The following is a 16,243-nucleotide window of genomic DNA, read 5'->3' as shown; positions in this document are numbered from 1 at the left end:
TGGGAAACCTCAAGGGGAATATGTAACCAGCCACACCAGCACGGTAAGTGCGGAGTCAATCAATCAGAATAGAGCAGGAAGGGACCTTGGAGGTCATCTAGTTTAGCCCCCTGCTGAAGCAGGAGACCCTTCCAGAATCATAAAAGGACAGAGTTGGAAGGGACCTCGGAGGTCATCTAGTCCAGCCCCCTTTTTCGAGCAGGAGGCCTTATTCCATTTCAGACAAGTGACTGTCCAGTCTGTTCCTTAAAACTCCCCCAGTGATGAATCTGTCACAACTTCGGACGGCAAGCTGTTCCGTTGGTCAATTGACACACACTTCTTTTGCTCTCATCACTTCCCTGGTTGTGCAAACGCGACAATTGTGTCACTTCTCTGCTTTGAAACACGACAATTGTGAGCCAAAGCTGCAAAAAAAAAAAAAAAAAAAAATTGGAAGGGGATTTAAAAAAAGGACAGAAAAGGTGCTGAATGGGTGGCAGCCAGCCAGGATGTTCAACCAAAGTGACAAATTCCTTGCATGCAAAGCAGAAATAATGGTTTGTCTTCCCTCTGGTTTAAAGAAAACAAGCCATGTTTGATTGGTGAAACGGTGGGGAAAAGAACACTTCCGTGGACTTTTTAGCCCGCTTCCACTTTGCCTTAACCAGGATGGTGCCCCTATTTCTGAAAAAAAAAAAAAGGGATGCAAGATTTCCAGCATGGCGGGCAAGAATAGAATAGAATAGAATAGATTAGACTAGACAAGACTAGACTAGACTAGACTAGAATAGAATAGAATAGAATAGAATAATGGAAAATAAAGTAGAATGGAAAATAGAATAGAATAAAATAGAATAACAGAATAGAATAGAATAGAATAGAATAGAAGAGAATAGAATAGAATAGAATAGAATAACGGAAAATAATAGAATAGAATAACAGAAAATAATAGAAGAATAGAATAGAATAGAATAGAATAGAATAGAATAACCGAAAATAAAATAAAATGGAAAATAGAATAGAATGGAAAATAATAGAATAGAATAACAGAAAATAATAGAATGGAATGGAATGGAATGGAATAGAATAGAATAACAGAAAATAAAATAGAATAATGGAAAATAATAGAATAGAATAGAATAATGGAAAATAATAGAATAGAATGGAATGGAATAGAATAGAATAGAATAACGGAAAATAAAATAGAATGGAAAATAATAGAATAGAATAGAATGAAATGGAATGGAATAGAATAGAATAATGGAATATAGAATAGTTGGAAGGGACCTTGGAGGTCATCTAGTCAACCCCCTGCTCGAGCAGGAGATCCTTACAGAATCATAATAGAACAGAACTGAAAGGGACCTTATAGGTCTTTTAGTCCAGCCCCCTGGTCAAGGAGAAGACCCTTGTAGAATCATGGAAAATCAGAGTTGGAAGGGACCTCAGAGGTCATCTAGTCCAGCCCCCTGCTCAAGCATTTCCTCCAGTCTATTTTCTGAACCACCTTCCCCTTTGGTATTCACACAACTATCTGAACCCAGCAAGGAGCCTGACCCGCTTCTGGGTTCCCCCTACACGCATTAAGCACCCAAGGCTGCGTTCACACAACCCAGGGAGCCTCCACAGACACGTATCAAGGTGAATTCCGCTTTCCTCCGTGTTTTTTTTTTCTCCCCCTTTTGCACGGGTCAGAGAACGGCGGGAGAACCCTGATCAATCTCCTCCTTGACACGCTTTTTGGTCTTTTTTTTTTTGCGTGTCGTGTGAATCCGCCTTGGATTAAAAAAAAAAAAAAGCGGGAAAAAAAGGGCCTCAATCGCCTCACATTCCACGTTCCGGTCACCTTGGCAACCCGGTCACCATGGCAGCCAAAGTCGCCGTCCGATTGGCCGGCGGCCGCTATGACGTCAGCGAGCCGGGGCGGGGAAGCGGGTTTAAAAAAAAAACCAACCAACAATCACCTGAGGGCCGAAAGGCTTTCTGGGAGCGTCGCAACCGTCAAGGCCCATTATATGACTCGTGGACTTCAACTCCCAGAACTCCTCGGCAGGCGTGCCTGGCTGAGGAATTCTGGGAGTTGAAGTCCACCAGTCACACAAGGGCCCAGTTGGAAGACTCCCCCTGGTTCAAGGCCCTCAGAAGAAAGAAAGGCGAGGCCCAGAGTGGAAGGGGCGGGGTTAGCGAAGCGGAAGTGCGTCACCGCTTCGGAGGGCGGGGACTGTCGTTGAAAGACACGGGCCTTCCTCAGCCCGCCTCGATTAGAAAGCCGGCCGGCGAACGAGAAGGAAGCGCGGAAGATACGCCGAGGTGAGTGTCGGGGAGGGCCGAGACGAGCCCGGCAAAGGCCGCGCGGCAGCTCCCCGGCCGTTTTCTCCGGGGCCGGCGGGAAATGGGACTACCCCTCCCATCATCCCCAGCCAGTGTGTATGGGGGGAGTGCGGTTCCCATCATCCCCGGCCGCGGGTCCAAGGACAGGACGGGCTGTACTGAGAGATCCGGCCTGTTTTTTTTTTTTTCCCTTTTCCTTTTTTGGAGCGGCTTTGGGGCAGAAGGCGGGTCAAGGGGGTCGTGGGAACGCTCCCGGTTCTTCGCCCGACACGGGTCTGGGAGGGAAAAACGTGTCTGGGCCTCTGGTCAGGATTTGGGGGCGGGGAGCAGGGGGAGGTCAGCTTCCCACTCCCCTCCAATGGTGGGATCCTAAGCTTGTATCTTCTATTAATATTATTTATTAATATTAATAATAATAAAGTTGGGAGGAACATTAGAGGTCATCTAGTCCAACCCGCTGCTGAGGCAGGAGACACTCTACCGTTTCTGTCAAATGGCTGTGATTTCTATAATTTAGAAATTACAATCTGCATAGGGTTGTTTAATAATTGTGTGTTTAAAATCATATGTATATATATACCGTATTAATATACACATACATAATATATGTACATATCTATATATCTAGATAGATAGATAGATAGATACAGGTATAGGTATAGGTATAGGTATAGATTATATATAGATATAGATATATGTACATATGTATTATCTATATAGATAGATATAATGTATAGATATACATATATAGATATCGATATATAGATATATGTACATATGTATTATCTATATAGATAGATATAGGTAGATATATAGATATATAGATATAGATATAGATATTTGTTTTCTGAGGTACCTATAGATATATGTACATATGTATTTATATAGAGAGATATAGATATATCGATGTATAGATATATGTACATATGTATTTATATAGATATAGGTATAGATATAGATATATATTGATATATAGATATAGATATATGTACATGTGTATTTATATAGAGATATATATAGATATATATCGATATATAGATCTATGTACATATGTATTATCTATATAGATATAGATAGATATAGGTATAGATATAGATATATATCAATATATAGATATAGATGTATGTACATATGTATTATCTATATAGATATATAGATATATGTACATATGTATTATATATATATATATAGATAGATAGATAGATAGATATACACACATACACATATATTTTTATAAAATATTTATAGATATAGATATAAAATAAGCTATATTATATGATTTTCAATTCAATCAAACAACCCCACCCATATGCATGCACACACAGACACACAGACATGAGTGTCTCTCTTTGTGTGTTACATGTTGTAAAAAGTACCCAAGGTCAGTTAAGTGGGAAGGGTGGTGTAACTTCCTACAGAAATTGTGCAATTGTAATTTTAGTTCTTTTGATATTTATTTTTTATAGTTTTTGTAAGTTGCCCTACTTCCTCAGAGGGGTGGCGTATCAATTTAATACATCCAGCAACTATATCTGTCTAAAATTTAAATTTAATCAGTCAATGGAAGAAGCCAGTACTATATATGTAATTTAAATTTAATATGTTATATGTATTTGTGTGTACACACACACACACACACACACACACACACACATTTATATGAAATTTAATAAATCAATGTATATAAATTTAAACTTCAGAAATCACCTTATACGTAAAATTGAATACCATAAATCAGTGTCATATCTACATTTAATCAATACGGTATACGTAGAGATATAAAACTTTAATCAATACCGCATAATTTAAACCATATCTGTGTGTGTTTCTGTGTAATTGAAATTTAATCAATATATGTATACATTTAAATTTAATCTATATATCTATCTATCTACTCTATCGCCACTCTGGGCAGCTTGCAAAACCTAAAAAAGAAGGATAAATGCAGAAACAATTAAAATTGCAATTGGAAACATTATTAATCGCGTTCCAAATACGGCTAAGTTGCCACGGACCTTCAGCTCTGCTTCCTCTGCCAATTGCTTTAAGTATATTGACAGCTGTCAATCTCCTGGAAAGCATGCTTCCCACCCTCCTTTTCCCAAAAAATAATTGTGAACAGATTAGTTGTGCTTTCTCGAAACAAATTTCTTCTCATCCTGGCATTGGTTGTGCCCACCTTGTTGTCCAGTTTTGGCCTAGCGAAGCCTAGCTGGTCTTCTCGTAGTCCTCAACTTACAACGATTCATTTAGCGACCGTGCAGAATCACAAGGGCATTGGAAAAAGGGACTTAGAACCGTTGTTTCACCCTGACGACCTTTGCAGCCATCCCCAAGGTCACGTGATCCAGATTCAAACCAACGTGGCCACTGACTCACATTTATGACGGTCCCGGGGTCACGTGATCCCCTTTTGCGACCGTCTGACAAGCAAAGTCGAGGGGGGGGGAGCCCAGATTCACTTAATAACCGGGTTACTAAGTTAATGGCGGGAGTGATTCTCTTAATAACTCTGACCGGAAAGGTCGTAAAAAAGGGACAAAACTCACTTAGGACAAATGTCTCACTTAGCGATCTAAATTTTGGGCTCCCGTTCTGGCCGTAAGTCAAGGGCTCCCTGTGCTAGCAAACGTGGCCCTTGTGGACTTCAACTCCCAGAATTCCTCCGTCGGCCATTTTGATGAAACTGCGGGCTTGGATCCAGACTCTCAGGGGTCTTTCAACTTGGCCCTTTTATGACTTGTGAGACTTCAACTCCCAGAATCCCTCAGTCGGCCATTTTGATGAAATTGCAGGCTTGGATCCAGACTCTCAGTGGTCTTCCAACTTGGCCCTTTTCTGACTGGTGGACTTCAACTCCCAGAATCCCTCAATCAGCCATTTTGATGAACCTGCGGGCTTGGATCCAAACCAGGGGTCTTCAAACCAGGCCCTTTTATGACTGGTGGACTTCAACTCCCAGAATTCCTCAGCCAGGCATGCTGGCTGAGGAATTCTGGGAGTTGAAGTCTACCAGTCATAAAAGGGGCCATGTTTGAAGGCCCCTGGCATAGATTCATCTCATAAGGGTGGAAGAAAAAAGGGTGTCCATTGGGGCAAAACCCGCCTCACAAGTGCCTCACTTAACGACAGAAATATGAGGGTCAGTTGTGGTTGTAAGTCGAGGACTTCCTGAGATCACCCCCCCCAGTTGGGAGGCATCTGAATGCTTCAGAATAACAGGGTTGGAAGGGACCTTGGAGGTCATCTAGTCCAGCCCCCTGCTCAAGCAAGAGATCCTTACAGAATCATAGAGTAACAAGGTTGGAAGGGACCTTGGAGGTCATCTAGTCCAACCCCCTTTTCGAGCAGTCCTTACAGTATCATAGAATCACAAGGTTGGAAGGGACCTTGGAGGTCATCTCGTCCAACCCCCTGCTTGAGGAAGAGACCCGTCCAGAATCATAGAAAGGGTTGGAAATAACCTTGGAGGTCATCTAGTCCAACCCCCTTTTTGAGGCCCTTGGAAGGGACCTTGGAGGTCATCTATTCCAGCCCCCCTGCTCTAGCAGGAGACCCTCTGCCATTCCAGACTAATGCCTGTCCCATCTTTTCTGGAAAAACCTCCAGTCTTGTCAAACCCACCTCTTGTGGCAAGCTGTTCCGCTGGTTATTTTCCCTCCTTCTTTCTCCTTATTTCTTGCTTGATTTGATTAAAATCCTCTTTTTTTTTTTTTAAATTTCCAAAGGAATGCTTCTATTGAAAATCCGGGTTGAATTTTTTATTTTTTTTTTAAAAAAAGGAATTAAGTCAAGGACAGTGGCAAGGTGAATTTTTTTTCCTTTTTAAAGTTTGCACAACTTTGCAAAGAGTCACACCAGTCACAAGCCAGGCAAGGGAGGGATTTACTGAAACAATTTTGCAGAATGACGCAATGCCTCCGGCTGAGATAGACTCTGATGAAATTAGGAACGGAAATCGTGGCAGGAAGTGAAGCACAAACAAGATTTTTTTGGTCTTGTTCCTTTTTTGGGAAAGTTTCCTGCATCGACCGATTGTATTTTGCCGGTTTCACAGGGAGTCCTCGGGGTTATGACCGCAATTCATAACGCTTGGCCGCTGAATCGTATTTACGACGGTTGCTGTGTGCCAAGATCATGCAATCTTTTTTTTTTTTTGGCGAGCTTCAGATCAGCGGGAAACCCAACTCCCTTAACGACTGTGTGACTAGCTTAACGACGGCAGTGATTCAGTTAAGAACCATGGGAAGAAAAGTTGTCAAATGGGGGGGGCAAAACGGCCTTCGCCAATATCTCAGTGACAGAAATTTGAGGCGCCATTGTGGTCGTAAAACGATTTCCCGTGGCTGGGTCTGTGAGGATACTGCGACGCTCGTAAGTGGGAGGACTGGAGCAGTCCACTTTTTTCATGACCAGTCACTAAATGGACGGTCGTAAGTGGAGGACTTCCCTCATATGTGCCTGTGAGGATACTTCGACCCTCGTAAATGGGAGGACTGGGGGCAGCTCGCTTTTTTCACGGCCATTGTGTCTTTGGACAGTCATTAAGTGAACCATCATAAGTCGAGGACTGCCCTCATGTGTCCTTGAGGATGCTGTGACCTCATAAGTGGGAGGACGGGGCAGCTAACTTTTTTCATGACCGGTCACTGAATGGACAGTCATGAGTGGTGGATTGCCATCCTATGTGCCCGTGAGGATGCTTCGACCCTCGTAAAGGACTGGGGACAGCTAACTTTTTTCACGACCGGTCACTGAATGGACGGTCGTAAGTGGAGGACTGCCATCATATGTGCCTATGAGGACGCTGCAACCCTCGTAAGTGGGAGGATGGGGCAGCTCACTTTTTTCACAATCGGTCACTAAATGGATGATCGTAAGTCGAGGACTGCCCTCATATGTGACCGTGAGGATGCTTCGACCCTCGTAAATGGGAGGACTGGGGGCAGCTCAATTTTTTCACGACCAGTCACTGAATGGATGGTCATAAGTGGAGGACTGCCATCATATGTGCCTATGAGGATACTGCGACCCTCGTAAGTGGGAGGACTGGGGACAGCTCACTTTTTTCACGACCAGTTACTAAATAGACAGTCGTAAGTCGAGGACTGCCCTCATGTGTCCGTGAGGACGCTGCGACCCTTGTAAGTGGGAGAATTGGGGACAGCTCACTTTTTTCACTACCAGTCACTAAACAGACGGTCGTAAGCCGAGCACTGCCTTCATATGTCCCTGTGAGGATACTGTGATGCTCGTAAGTGGGAGGACTGGGGGCAGCTCAATTTTTTTTCACGACCGGTCACTAAACAGATGGTGGTAAGTGGAGGATGGCCCTCATATGTGCCCATAACTTAATAACGGCAGTGATTCACTTAAGAACCGTGTCAAGAAAGGTGGTCAAATGGGGCAAGAGGCTCTTCACCGATGTCTCACTTGACAGAAATTTCAGGCGCCTTTGTGGTCGCAAAACGACTGCCCGCCGCTGGGTCTGTGAGGATACTGCAACGCTCGTAAGTGGGGGGACTGGTGGCAGCTCACTTTTTTCGCAACCGGTCACTAAACGGATGGTCGTAAGTGGAGGATGGCCCTCATATCTGCCCATAACTTAACGAGGGCAGCGATTCACTTAAGAACCGTGTCAAGAAAGGTGGTCAAATTGGGAGGACAAAACGCCCTTATCTCTCAAAATAACAGACATTTTGGGTGCCTTTGTGGTCGCAAAACGACTGCCCGCCGCTGGATCTGTGAAGATACTGCGATGCTCGTAAGTGGGAGGGCTGGGGGCAGCCCACTTTTTTCACAACCGGTCGTAAGTGGGAGGACTGCTCTCATACGTGTCCGTGAGGACGCTGCGACCCTCGTAAGTAGGAGGACTGTGGGCGGCTCGCTTTTTTCATGGCCATTGTGACTTCGGACAGTCACTAAGCGAATCGTCAGTGGAGGACTTCCCTCGTGTCCATGAGGACTGGGGGCAGCTCACTTTTTCACCGCCGTTGGGACTTCGGACAGTCACTAAGCGAACCGTCGTCAGTGGAAGACCATCTGTATTTTTGAAGACTTTTTCTTCTTTTTTCCCCCCTCCTATGTAACCTTTTTGTGGGTTTCGTTCCTCACAGCGACCATGGCCTCTCCTTCGGAAAAAGTCTTCCCGGTTTACGACGAAACGTCGACTTCGAAGCTGCTCCGGAAATCGAAAGAAATGCCCTTCGTCCCGATCGGTAAGTCCGTCTTCCGCCCGCCGGTTCCTTGGAGCCCGCCCGATGGTGTCTCGAACCTTGACCCCTTGGACTCCAACTCCCATAATTCCCCACAAGGGCCGGTCTTGAGAGACCCTGCCCTATTCAGGTGGTCCTCCACTTAATAACCACACTCGAGGACCGGATAGGGTTTTTTTGTTTTTTTAAACGATCTTTCTGCGGAGGTCATTAAGCAAGTCGCACACACGGTCGTAAGTTGAGGACCACCTGTATTTCAGAAGTCATTGGTGGGGTTTAGGGAGCCGATGCGGTTGGGGGTCTCCCAGGTTGGGGAGCAAAGTTATGATCAGCTTCACAAAATCTGTTTTGCATAAGCCTCGGCTGTCTGTCCGTCCTTCCTCCACCTCCTCCATACACCTCCCTCCTTCCTTCCTTCCTTCCTTCCTTCCTTCCTTCCTTCCTTCCTTCCTTCCTTCCTTCCTTCCTTCCTTCCTTCCTTCCTCTCCACACATTTCCTTCCTGTCTCTCCTTCTCTCCCCTCTTCCTTATTTCTCCCTCCCTCGCTTCCTCCCCTACCCCTTCCTTCTTTCCTTATTCCTCCCTCCCTTTCTCTCTGCCTCCCTCCCCTCCCGTTTCTTCCTTCATTTTTCCTCTCCACACATTTCCTTCCTCCTCTCCTTCCTTCTTTCCTTCTCCTTCTTTCTCCCTCCCTCCCTTATTTATCCCCCCTCTTCCTCCCTCCTCCACACCATCCCTTCTTCCTTCTCTCCCTTCCTCCCATATCCCCCTTCCTTATTTATCCCTCCCTCCTTTCCTTTCTGCCTCCCTCCCCTACATTCTTCCTCCCTCGCCTCCCCTACCCCCTTCCTTCCTTCTCCCTTTCTTTCTCCGTCCCGCCCTCCCTTGATCCCTTCTTTCATTATTCCCTCCCCATCTCCTGTCCTTCCTTTCTTATTTATCCTTCCATTCCACCTCCCTCTGTCTCCCTCCCTCTCCTACTCCCTTCATTTCTTATTTATCCCTCCCTCCTTCTCCACACTGTCTCTTCCTCCGTCTCTCCCTTCTTCCCCTACCCCCTTCTTTTCTTCCTTCCTCCCTTTCATTATTCCCTACTCCCTTCCTTCCTTATTTATCCCTCCCTCCTCTGCACGTCTCTTCCTCCCTCCGTCTCTCCCTTCCTCCCCTAACTCCTTTCTTCCTTCCTTCCTTCCTTCCTTATCCCTTTCTCCCTCCCTCCCTCCCTTCTTTCATTATTTCCTCCCTTCCTCCCATCATTTCTTATTTATCCCTCCTTCCCTCTCTCCCTCCCTCCCTCCCTCCCTTCCTTCCTTCCTTCTTTTTTTTCCTCTGCACACATCTCCTCCCTTCCTCTTTTCCTCCCTCCCTCCCTTATTTATCCCTCCCCTCTCCCTCTCTCCGCCGCTTCCGGCCAGGGCACTGACGGCCTCTCCCTCCCTCCCTCTCCCTCTCTGCCACTTCTGGCTAGAGCACTGACGGCCCTCTCTCTCCCTCCCTCCCTTATTTATCCCTCCCCTCTCCCTCTCTCCGCCGCTTCCGGCCAGGTCACTGACGGGCTCTCCCTCCCTCCCCCTCTCTGCCACTTCTGGCCAGAACAGTGACGGCCCTCTCTCTCCCTCCCTCCCTTATTTATCCCTCCCCTCTCCCTCTCCCTGCCGCTTCCGGGCAGGGCACTGACGGCCCCTCCCTCCCTCCCTCCCTCTCCCTCTCTGCCACTTCTGGCTAGAGCATTGACGGCCCTCTCTCTCCCTACCTCCCTTATTTATCCCTCCCCTCTCCCTCTCTCTGCCGCTTCCGGCCAGGGCACTGACGGCCTCTCCCTCCCTCCCTCTCTCCCTCCCTCCCTCCCTCTCCCTCTCTGCCACTTCTGGCCAGAGCACTGACGGCCCTCTCTCTCCCTCCCTCCCTTATTTATCCCTCCCCTCTCCCTCTACCCGCCGCTTCCGGCCAGGGCACTGACGGGCTCTCCCTCCCTCCCTCCCTCCCTCTCTTCCACTTCTGGCCAGAGCACTGACGGCCCTCTCTCTCCCTCCCTCCCTTATTTATCCCTCCCCTCTCCCTCTCCCCGCCGCTTCCGGCCAGGGCACTGACGGCCTCTCCCTCCCTCCCTCTCCCTCTCTGCCACTTCTGGCCAGAGCACTGACGGCCCTCTCTCTCCCTCCCTCCCTTATTTATCCCTCCCCTCTCCCTCTCTCCGCCGCTTCCGGCCAGGGCACTGACGGCCTCTCCCTCCCTCCCTCCCTCCCCTCTCTCCCTCTCCCTCTCTGCCACTTCTGGCCAGAGCACTGATGGCCCTCTCTCTCCCTCCCTCCCTTATTTATCCCTCCCCTCTCCCTCTCTCCGCCGCTTCCGGCCAGGGCACTGACGGCCTCTCCCTCCCTCCCTCCCTCCCTCCCTCTCCCTCTCTCCCTCTCCCTCTCTGCCACTTCTGGCCAGAGCACTGATGGCCCTCTCTCTCCCTCCCTCCCTTATTTATCCCTCCCCTCTCCCTCTCTCCGCCGCTTCCGGCCAGGGCACTGACAGCCTCTCCCTCCCTCCCTCCCTCCCTCCCTCTCCCTCTCTGCCACTTCTGGCCAGAGCACTGACGGCCCTCTCTCTCCCTCCCTCCCTTATTTATCCCTCCCCTCTCCCTCTACCCGCCGCTTCCGGCCAGGGCACTGACGGGCTCTCCCTCCCTCCCTCCCTCCCTCTCTTCCATTTCTGGCCAGAGCACTGACGGCCCTCTCTCTCCCTCCCTCCCTTATTTATCCCTCCCCTCTCCCTCTCCCCGCCGCTTCTGGCCAGGGCACTGACGGGCTCTCCCTCCCTCCCTCCCTCTCCCTCTCTGCCGCTTCCGGCCAGGGCACTGACGGCCTCTCCCTCCCTCCCTCTCTCCCTCCCTCCCTCCCTCTCCCTCTCTGCCACTTCTGGCCAGAGCACTGACGGCCCTCTCTCTCCCTCCCTCCCTTATTTATCCCTCCCCTCTCCCTCTACCCGCCGCTTCCGGCCAGGGCACTGACGGGCTCTCCCTCCCTCCCTCCCTCCCTCTCTTCCACTTCTGGCCAGAGCACTGACGGCCCTCTCTCTCCCTCCCTCCCTTATTTATCCCTCCCCTCTCCCTCTCCCCCGCTTCTGGCCAGGGCACTGACGGGCTCTCCCTCCTCTCCCCTCTTCCATTCTGGCCAGAGCACTGACGGCCCTCTCTCTCCCTCCCTCCCTTATTTATCCCTCCCCTCTCCCTCTCCCCGCCGCTTCCGGCCAGGGCACTGACGGGCTCTCCCTCCCTCCCTCCCTCCCTCTCTCTCTCTGCCACTTCTGGCCAGAGCACTGACGGCCCTCTCTCTCCCTCCCTCCCTTATTTATCCCTCCCCTCTCCCTCTCCCCGCCGCTTCCGGCCAGGGCACTGACGGCCTCTCCCTCCCTCCCTCTCCCTCTCTGCCACTTCTGGCCAGAGCACTGACGGCCCTCTCTCTCCCTCCCTCCCTTATTTATCCCTCCCCTCTCCCTCTCTCCGCCGCTTCCGGCCAGGGCACTGACGGCCTCTCCCTCCCTCCCTCCCTCCCTCTCCCTCTCTGCCACTTCTGGCCAGAGCACTGACGGCCCTCTCTCTCCCTCCCTCCCTTATTTATCCCTCCCCTCTCCCTCTCCCCGCTGCTTCCAGCCAGGGCACTGACGGCCTTTCTCTCTCCCTCTCTCCCTCCCTCCGCCAGGCCTGGCGGGCTTCTTCAGCGTGGCGGCCTACGGCATCTACCGGCTGAAGCACCGGGGCCAGACCAAGATGTCCATCCACCTCATCCACACCCGCATGGCCGCCCAGGGCTTCGTGGTGGGCAGCATCGTCTGCGGTGAGTCCCAGGCCTTTTTTGGGGGGCGGGGAGGGGGCGCGGCGCGGACCGTGTGTGTGTGTGTGTGTGTGTGTGTGTGTGTGTATTTGGGGGGCGGCTGTGGGGCTCTGGGATGGCCGGGGGACGGAAAGGATGGCTCTTCCCTGACTGAACAACGGTTCACTTAGGGACGGTTCGAAGTCAGAATGGCACAGAACAAAGGGACTTGAGACCCCACGTGGTCTCCTCCTCCTCCTCCCTTCTAGCCCTGATGACGTTCCCTAGTTGGGTCGTGAGACGTCTGCAAGGAAAAGCAACCAGCTCAGAGAGCACCCAGGATCCCACAGTCTTTTTTTCCTCCTCCTCCTCCCCCCTCCTCTCTCCTCCCTCCTCCTTTCTAGCACTGATGATGTTCCCTAGTTGGGTCATGAAACGTCTGCAAGAAATCAGCCAAGCTCAGAGAGCACCCAGGACCCCACAGTCCTTCCTCCTCCTCCTCCTCCTCCCTCCTTCTAACCTTGATGACGTTCCCTAGTTGGGTCATGAGACGTCTGCAAGGAAACCACCCAGCTCAGAGAGCACCAGGGACCCCCACAGTCCTTCCTCCTCTTCTTCTTCCTTCCTTTTTTTTCTTCCTTCTTCCTTTATTTTGTCATTTATAATAATAATAAAATAAAGTTGGAAGGGACCTTGGAGGTCATCTAGTCCAACCCCCTGCTCAGGCAGGAAACCCTCGACCAACTTCAAACCAAATGGCTGTCCAGCCTCTTCTTCAAAGCTATTCTTGTCGTGATGTTTGTCTTCCAGGTGTGGTTTATACCATGATCCGGGATTACGTCTGGAAGCCTCAGTCGAAGGCTTAGGAAACCCGTCGTAGCTCTCCTCGCTCCTCTCCTTGACCGCACGGATCGTTCCCCACCTCCAAGTGGCTGCGGGCGAAAGGAAAACGGAAAAATGGCGAATATAATTCCTACTTTACATCTCTTCCGCCCGGCCTCACCTTCCCGGCGGCCAGAATGCCTTGAGATTTTAACTTGGCGGGGGATAAAAAAAAAAAAGTCACTTGTATTTTATATTTAAAGACACGTCTGAATGAAAGCAAGCCAAGTCAGAGAGCACCAGGGATCCCTCATTTTACATTTTAGTTTATTTTTGGTTACCTCAAGGCCGCGAATTGAGGTTTGTTCGCTCACCCTAAGGAACCCCTCATTTTATATTTTATTTTGGATTTCGCACAACCACGAATTGAGGTTTCTTCGCTCACCCCAAGGAACCTTTCATTTTATTTTGGTTACCTCAAGACCACCAATTGTGGTTTGCTTTTTCACCCCAAGGAACCCCTCATTTTATATTTCATTTTATTTTAGTTTCCGCTCAACCACAAATTGAGGTTTGTTCACCCCAAGGAATCTCTCATTTTATATATATTTTGTTTGTTTCCTCAAAACCAGGAATCGAGGTTTATTTGCTCACCCTAAGAAACCTGTCATTTTATTTTGGTTACCTCAAGACCACCAATTGTGGTTTGCTTGCTCACCCCAAGGAACCCCTCATTTTATATTTCATTTTATTTTGGTTTCTGCACAACCACGAATTGAGGTTTGTTCACCCCAAGGAATCTCTCATTTTATATATATTTTGTTTGTTTCCTCAAAACCAGGAATCGAGTTTTGTTCGCTCACCCCAAGGAACCTGTCATTTTATTTTGGTTACCTCAAGACCACCAATTGTGGTTTGCTTGCTCACCCCAAGGAACCCCTCATTTTATATTTCATTTTATTTTGGTTTCCGCACATCCATGAATCAAGGTTTGTTCGCTCACCCCAAGGAACCCCTCATTTTATATTTTATTTTGGTTTCCGCACATCCACGAATCGAGGTTTGTTCGCTCACCCCAAGGAACCCCTCATTTTATATTTCATTTTATTTTGGTTTCCGCACAACCACGAATCGAGGTTTGCTAGTTCACCCCAAGGGGGGGAGAGAGAGGGATTGTTTGTTTCCTCAAGACCATGAATTGAGGTTTGTTTGCTCACCCCAAGGATCCCCTCATTTTATATTTCATTTTATTTTGGTTTCCTCAAGACCACAAATTGAGGTTTGTTCGCTCACCCCAAGGAATCCATTTTATATTTCATTTTATTTTGGTTACCTCAAGACCATGAATCGAGGTTTGTTCGCTCACCCTAAGGAACCTTTCATTTTAGTTACCTCAAGATCACAAAGTGTGGTTTGTTGGCTCACCCCAAGGAACCCATTTTATATTTCATTTTATTTTGGTTTCCTCGGGACCACGAATCGAGGTTTGCCGGTTCACGCCAGCGTTTCGTCACTGAGGCAACTCCAGATTTTGTCTTTTTCACAGATAATGTGAATTTCGAAAGACAAATTATGTGTTTTTCTCTCAAAGATCGGGAAGTTTCCCCCCGTTTTCCTTCACCTGCCCGGCAGACATGAATTTAGACAGCAAATCCGTTGCCAACACGAATAATTTGCTTTTTTAAATCCATTTCTATCGAAGGCTGTGCGTTTTCCATTAGAAGTGGCGTCACTTTGTCGCTTGAAGTCCCATCGCTCACACGAAAAAAACAACACAATTTTGTGACTGAAATGAGGGAGCATTTTAACTCTTTTAACCTAGGCGCCTTTGACCGTCGATCCAAGCTGTTCATAATTGTATTTATTTACACCTTATTAAAACTGTAGATGTTTAAATTATTTGGCCAAAAGGCCGCACTTTGCCGTGAACATTTTTTTATATACACATTCTGCACAAAGTGTGTGTTTGTGAAAATAGGCCGGTTTTTTTTTTTTTTTTTTTTTTGCACAAGGTTAAAAAAAAGCCGAAATGGCAGCTACGACGTTGCCGCTTTGATGTGGGTCCTGTCAACAACAAAAAATTCTCACAACCCACAAAAGTCACAACCGTCGTATTTCGGCCGTAACTTGAAGATCCCTATGCCTGCACCGGAAGTTTTTAAGAAGAGACTGGACAGCCATTTGCCTGAAATGGTATAGGGTTTCCTGCCTGAGCAGGGGGTTGGACTAGATGACCTCTAAGTCCCTTCCAACTTTATTATTATTATTACATTCCTTTTTTAAAAAAAAATATTTTTGATTACAGGGGATATTTGACCTGGAAGAATCTTTTGATGAACAAAGGTAATTGTGTTACACTTTAATAATTGTGCGTCCTTGCTTTTGTGCGCTGGCTAAAATCTGCCTTTCTCTCAAATTTTGCTTGGAAAGGATTGTGACTTACACAGAAGTGTGGGCCAGGCACGACGGAGGAAAGAAATCCTATTGTCATACAGATAGTCCTCCAGTTACGACTGTCATTGAGTGTGGCAGTTGCAGTCGTAACTCGAGTGGACCAGTAATGACAGAAAAATGCCATCATCACACTGATAATCCTCAAGTTACGACCGTCATCAAGTGTGGCACTTACAGTCGTAACTCATGAGGACCAGGTATGACCGAATAAATCCCATCGTCACACCAATAGTCCTCAAGTTACGACCGTTATCAAGTGTGGCAATTACAGTTGTAACTCGAGTGGACCAGTCATGACAGAAAAATCCCATGATTATGCTGAGTCCTCAAGTTATGACCATCCTCAAGTGTGGGAATTACAGTTGTAACTCGAGTGGGCTAGTAATGACCGAAAAATCCCATTGTCACACCGATAGTCCTCAAGTTACGACCGTTACTGAGTGGCAATTACAGTCACTCATGAGGACCAGACATGACCGGAGAAATCCCATCGTCATAATAGTCCTCAAGTTACGACCATCATTGAGTGTGGCAATTAGTCGTAACTCGAGTGGGCAGTAATGGCAGAAAAATCCCATCATCACAGTGATGTCCTCAAGTTACAATCGTCATTGAGTGTGTCAATTACAGTCGTCACTT

General features: G+C 48.0%; 1 protein-coding gene across 1 annotated transcript; it reads left to right on the top strand.

The window, feature by feature from the left end:
- Positions 1-2,137: 2,137 nt before the first annotated feature.
- On the top strand, positions 2,138-15,049 carry LOC120319685 (HIG1 domain family member 1A, mitochondrial-like). The gene is made up of 4 exons (XM_039368785.1): positions 2,138-2,292; positions 8,430-8,531; positions 12,218-12,352; positions 13,139-15,049. Exons 2-4 carry the CDS (start codon positions 8,435-8,437, stop codon positions 13,192-13,194), a joined length of 288 nt encoding a protein of 95 aa, XP_039224719.1. The 5' UTR covers positions 2,138-2,292; positions 8,430-8,434; the 3' UTR covers positions 13,195-15,049.
- The last annotated feature ends 1,194 nt before the right edge of the window (positions 15,050-16,243 follow it).

Source organism: Crotalus tigris, unplaced genomic scaffold (assembly GCF_016545835.1).
Source record: "Crotalus tigris isolate CLP2741 ecotype Arizona unplaced genomic scaffold, ASM1654583v1 scf7180000020932.1150333, whole genome shotgun sequence".
NCBI lineage: Eukaryota > Metazoa > Chordata > Lepidosauria > Squamata > Viperidae > Crotalus > Crotalus tigris.
Note: the sequence above shows the minus strand (reverse complement) of the source record. Positions and strands in the feature narration are given on the sequence as shown.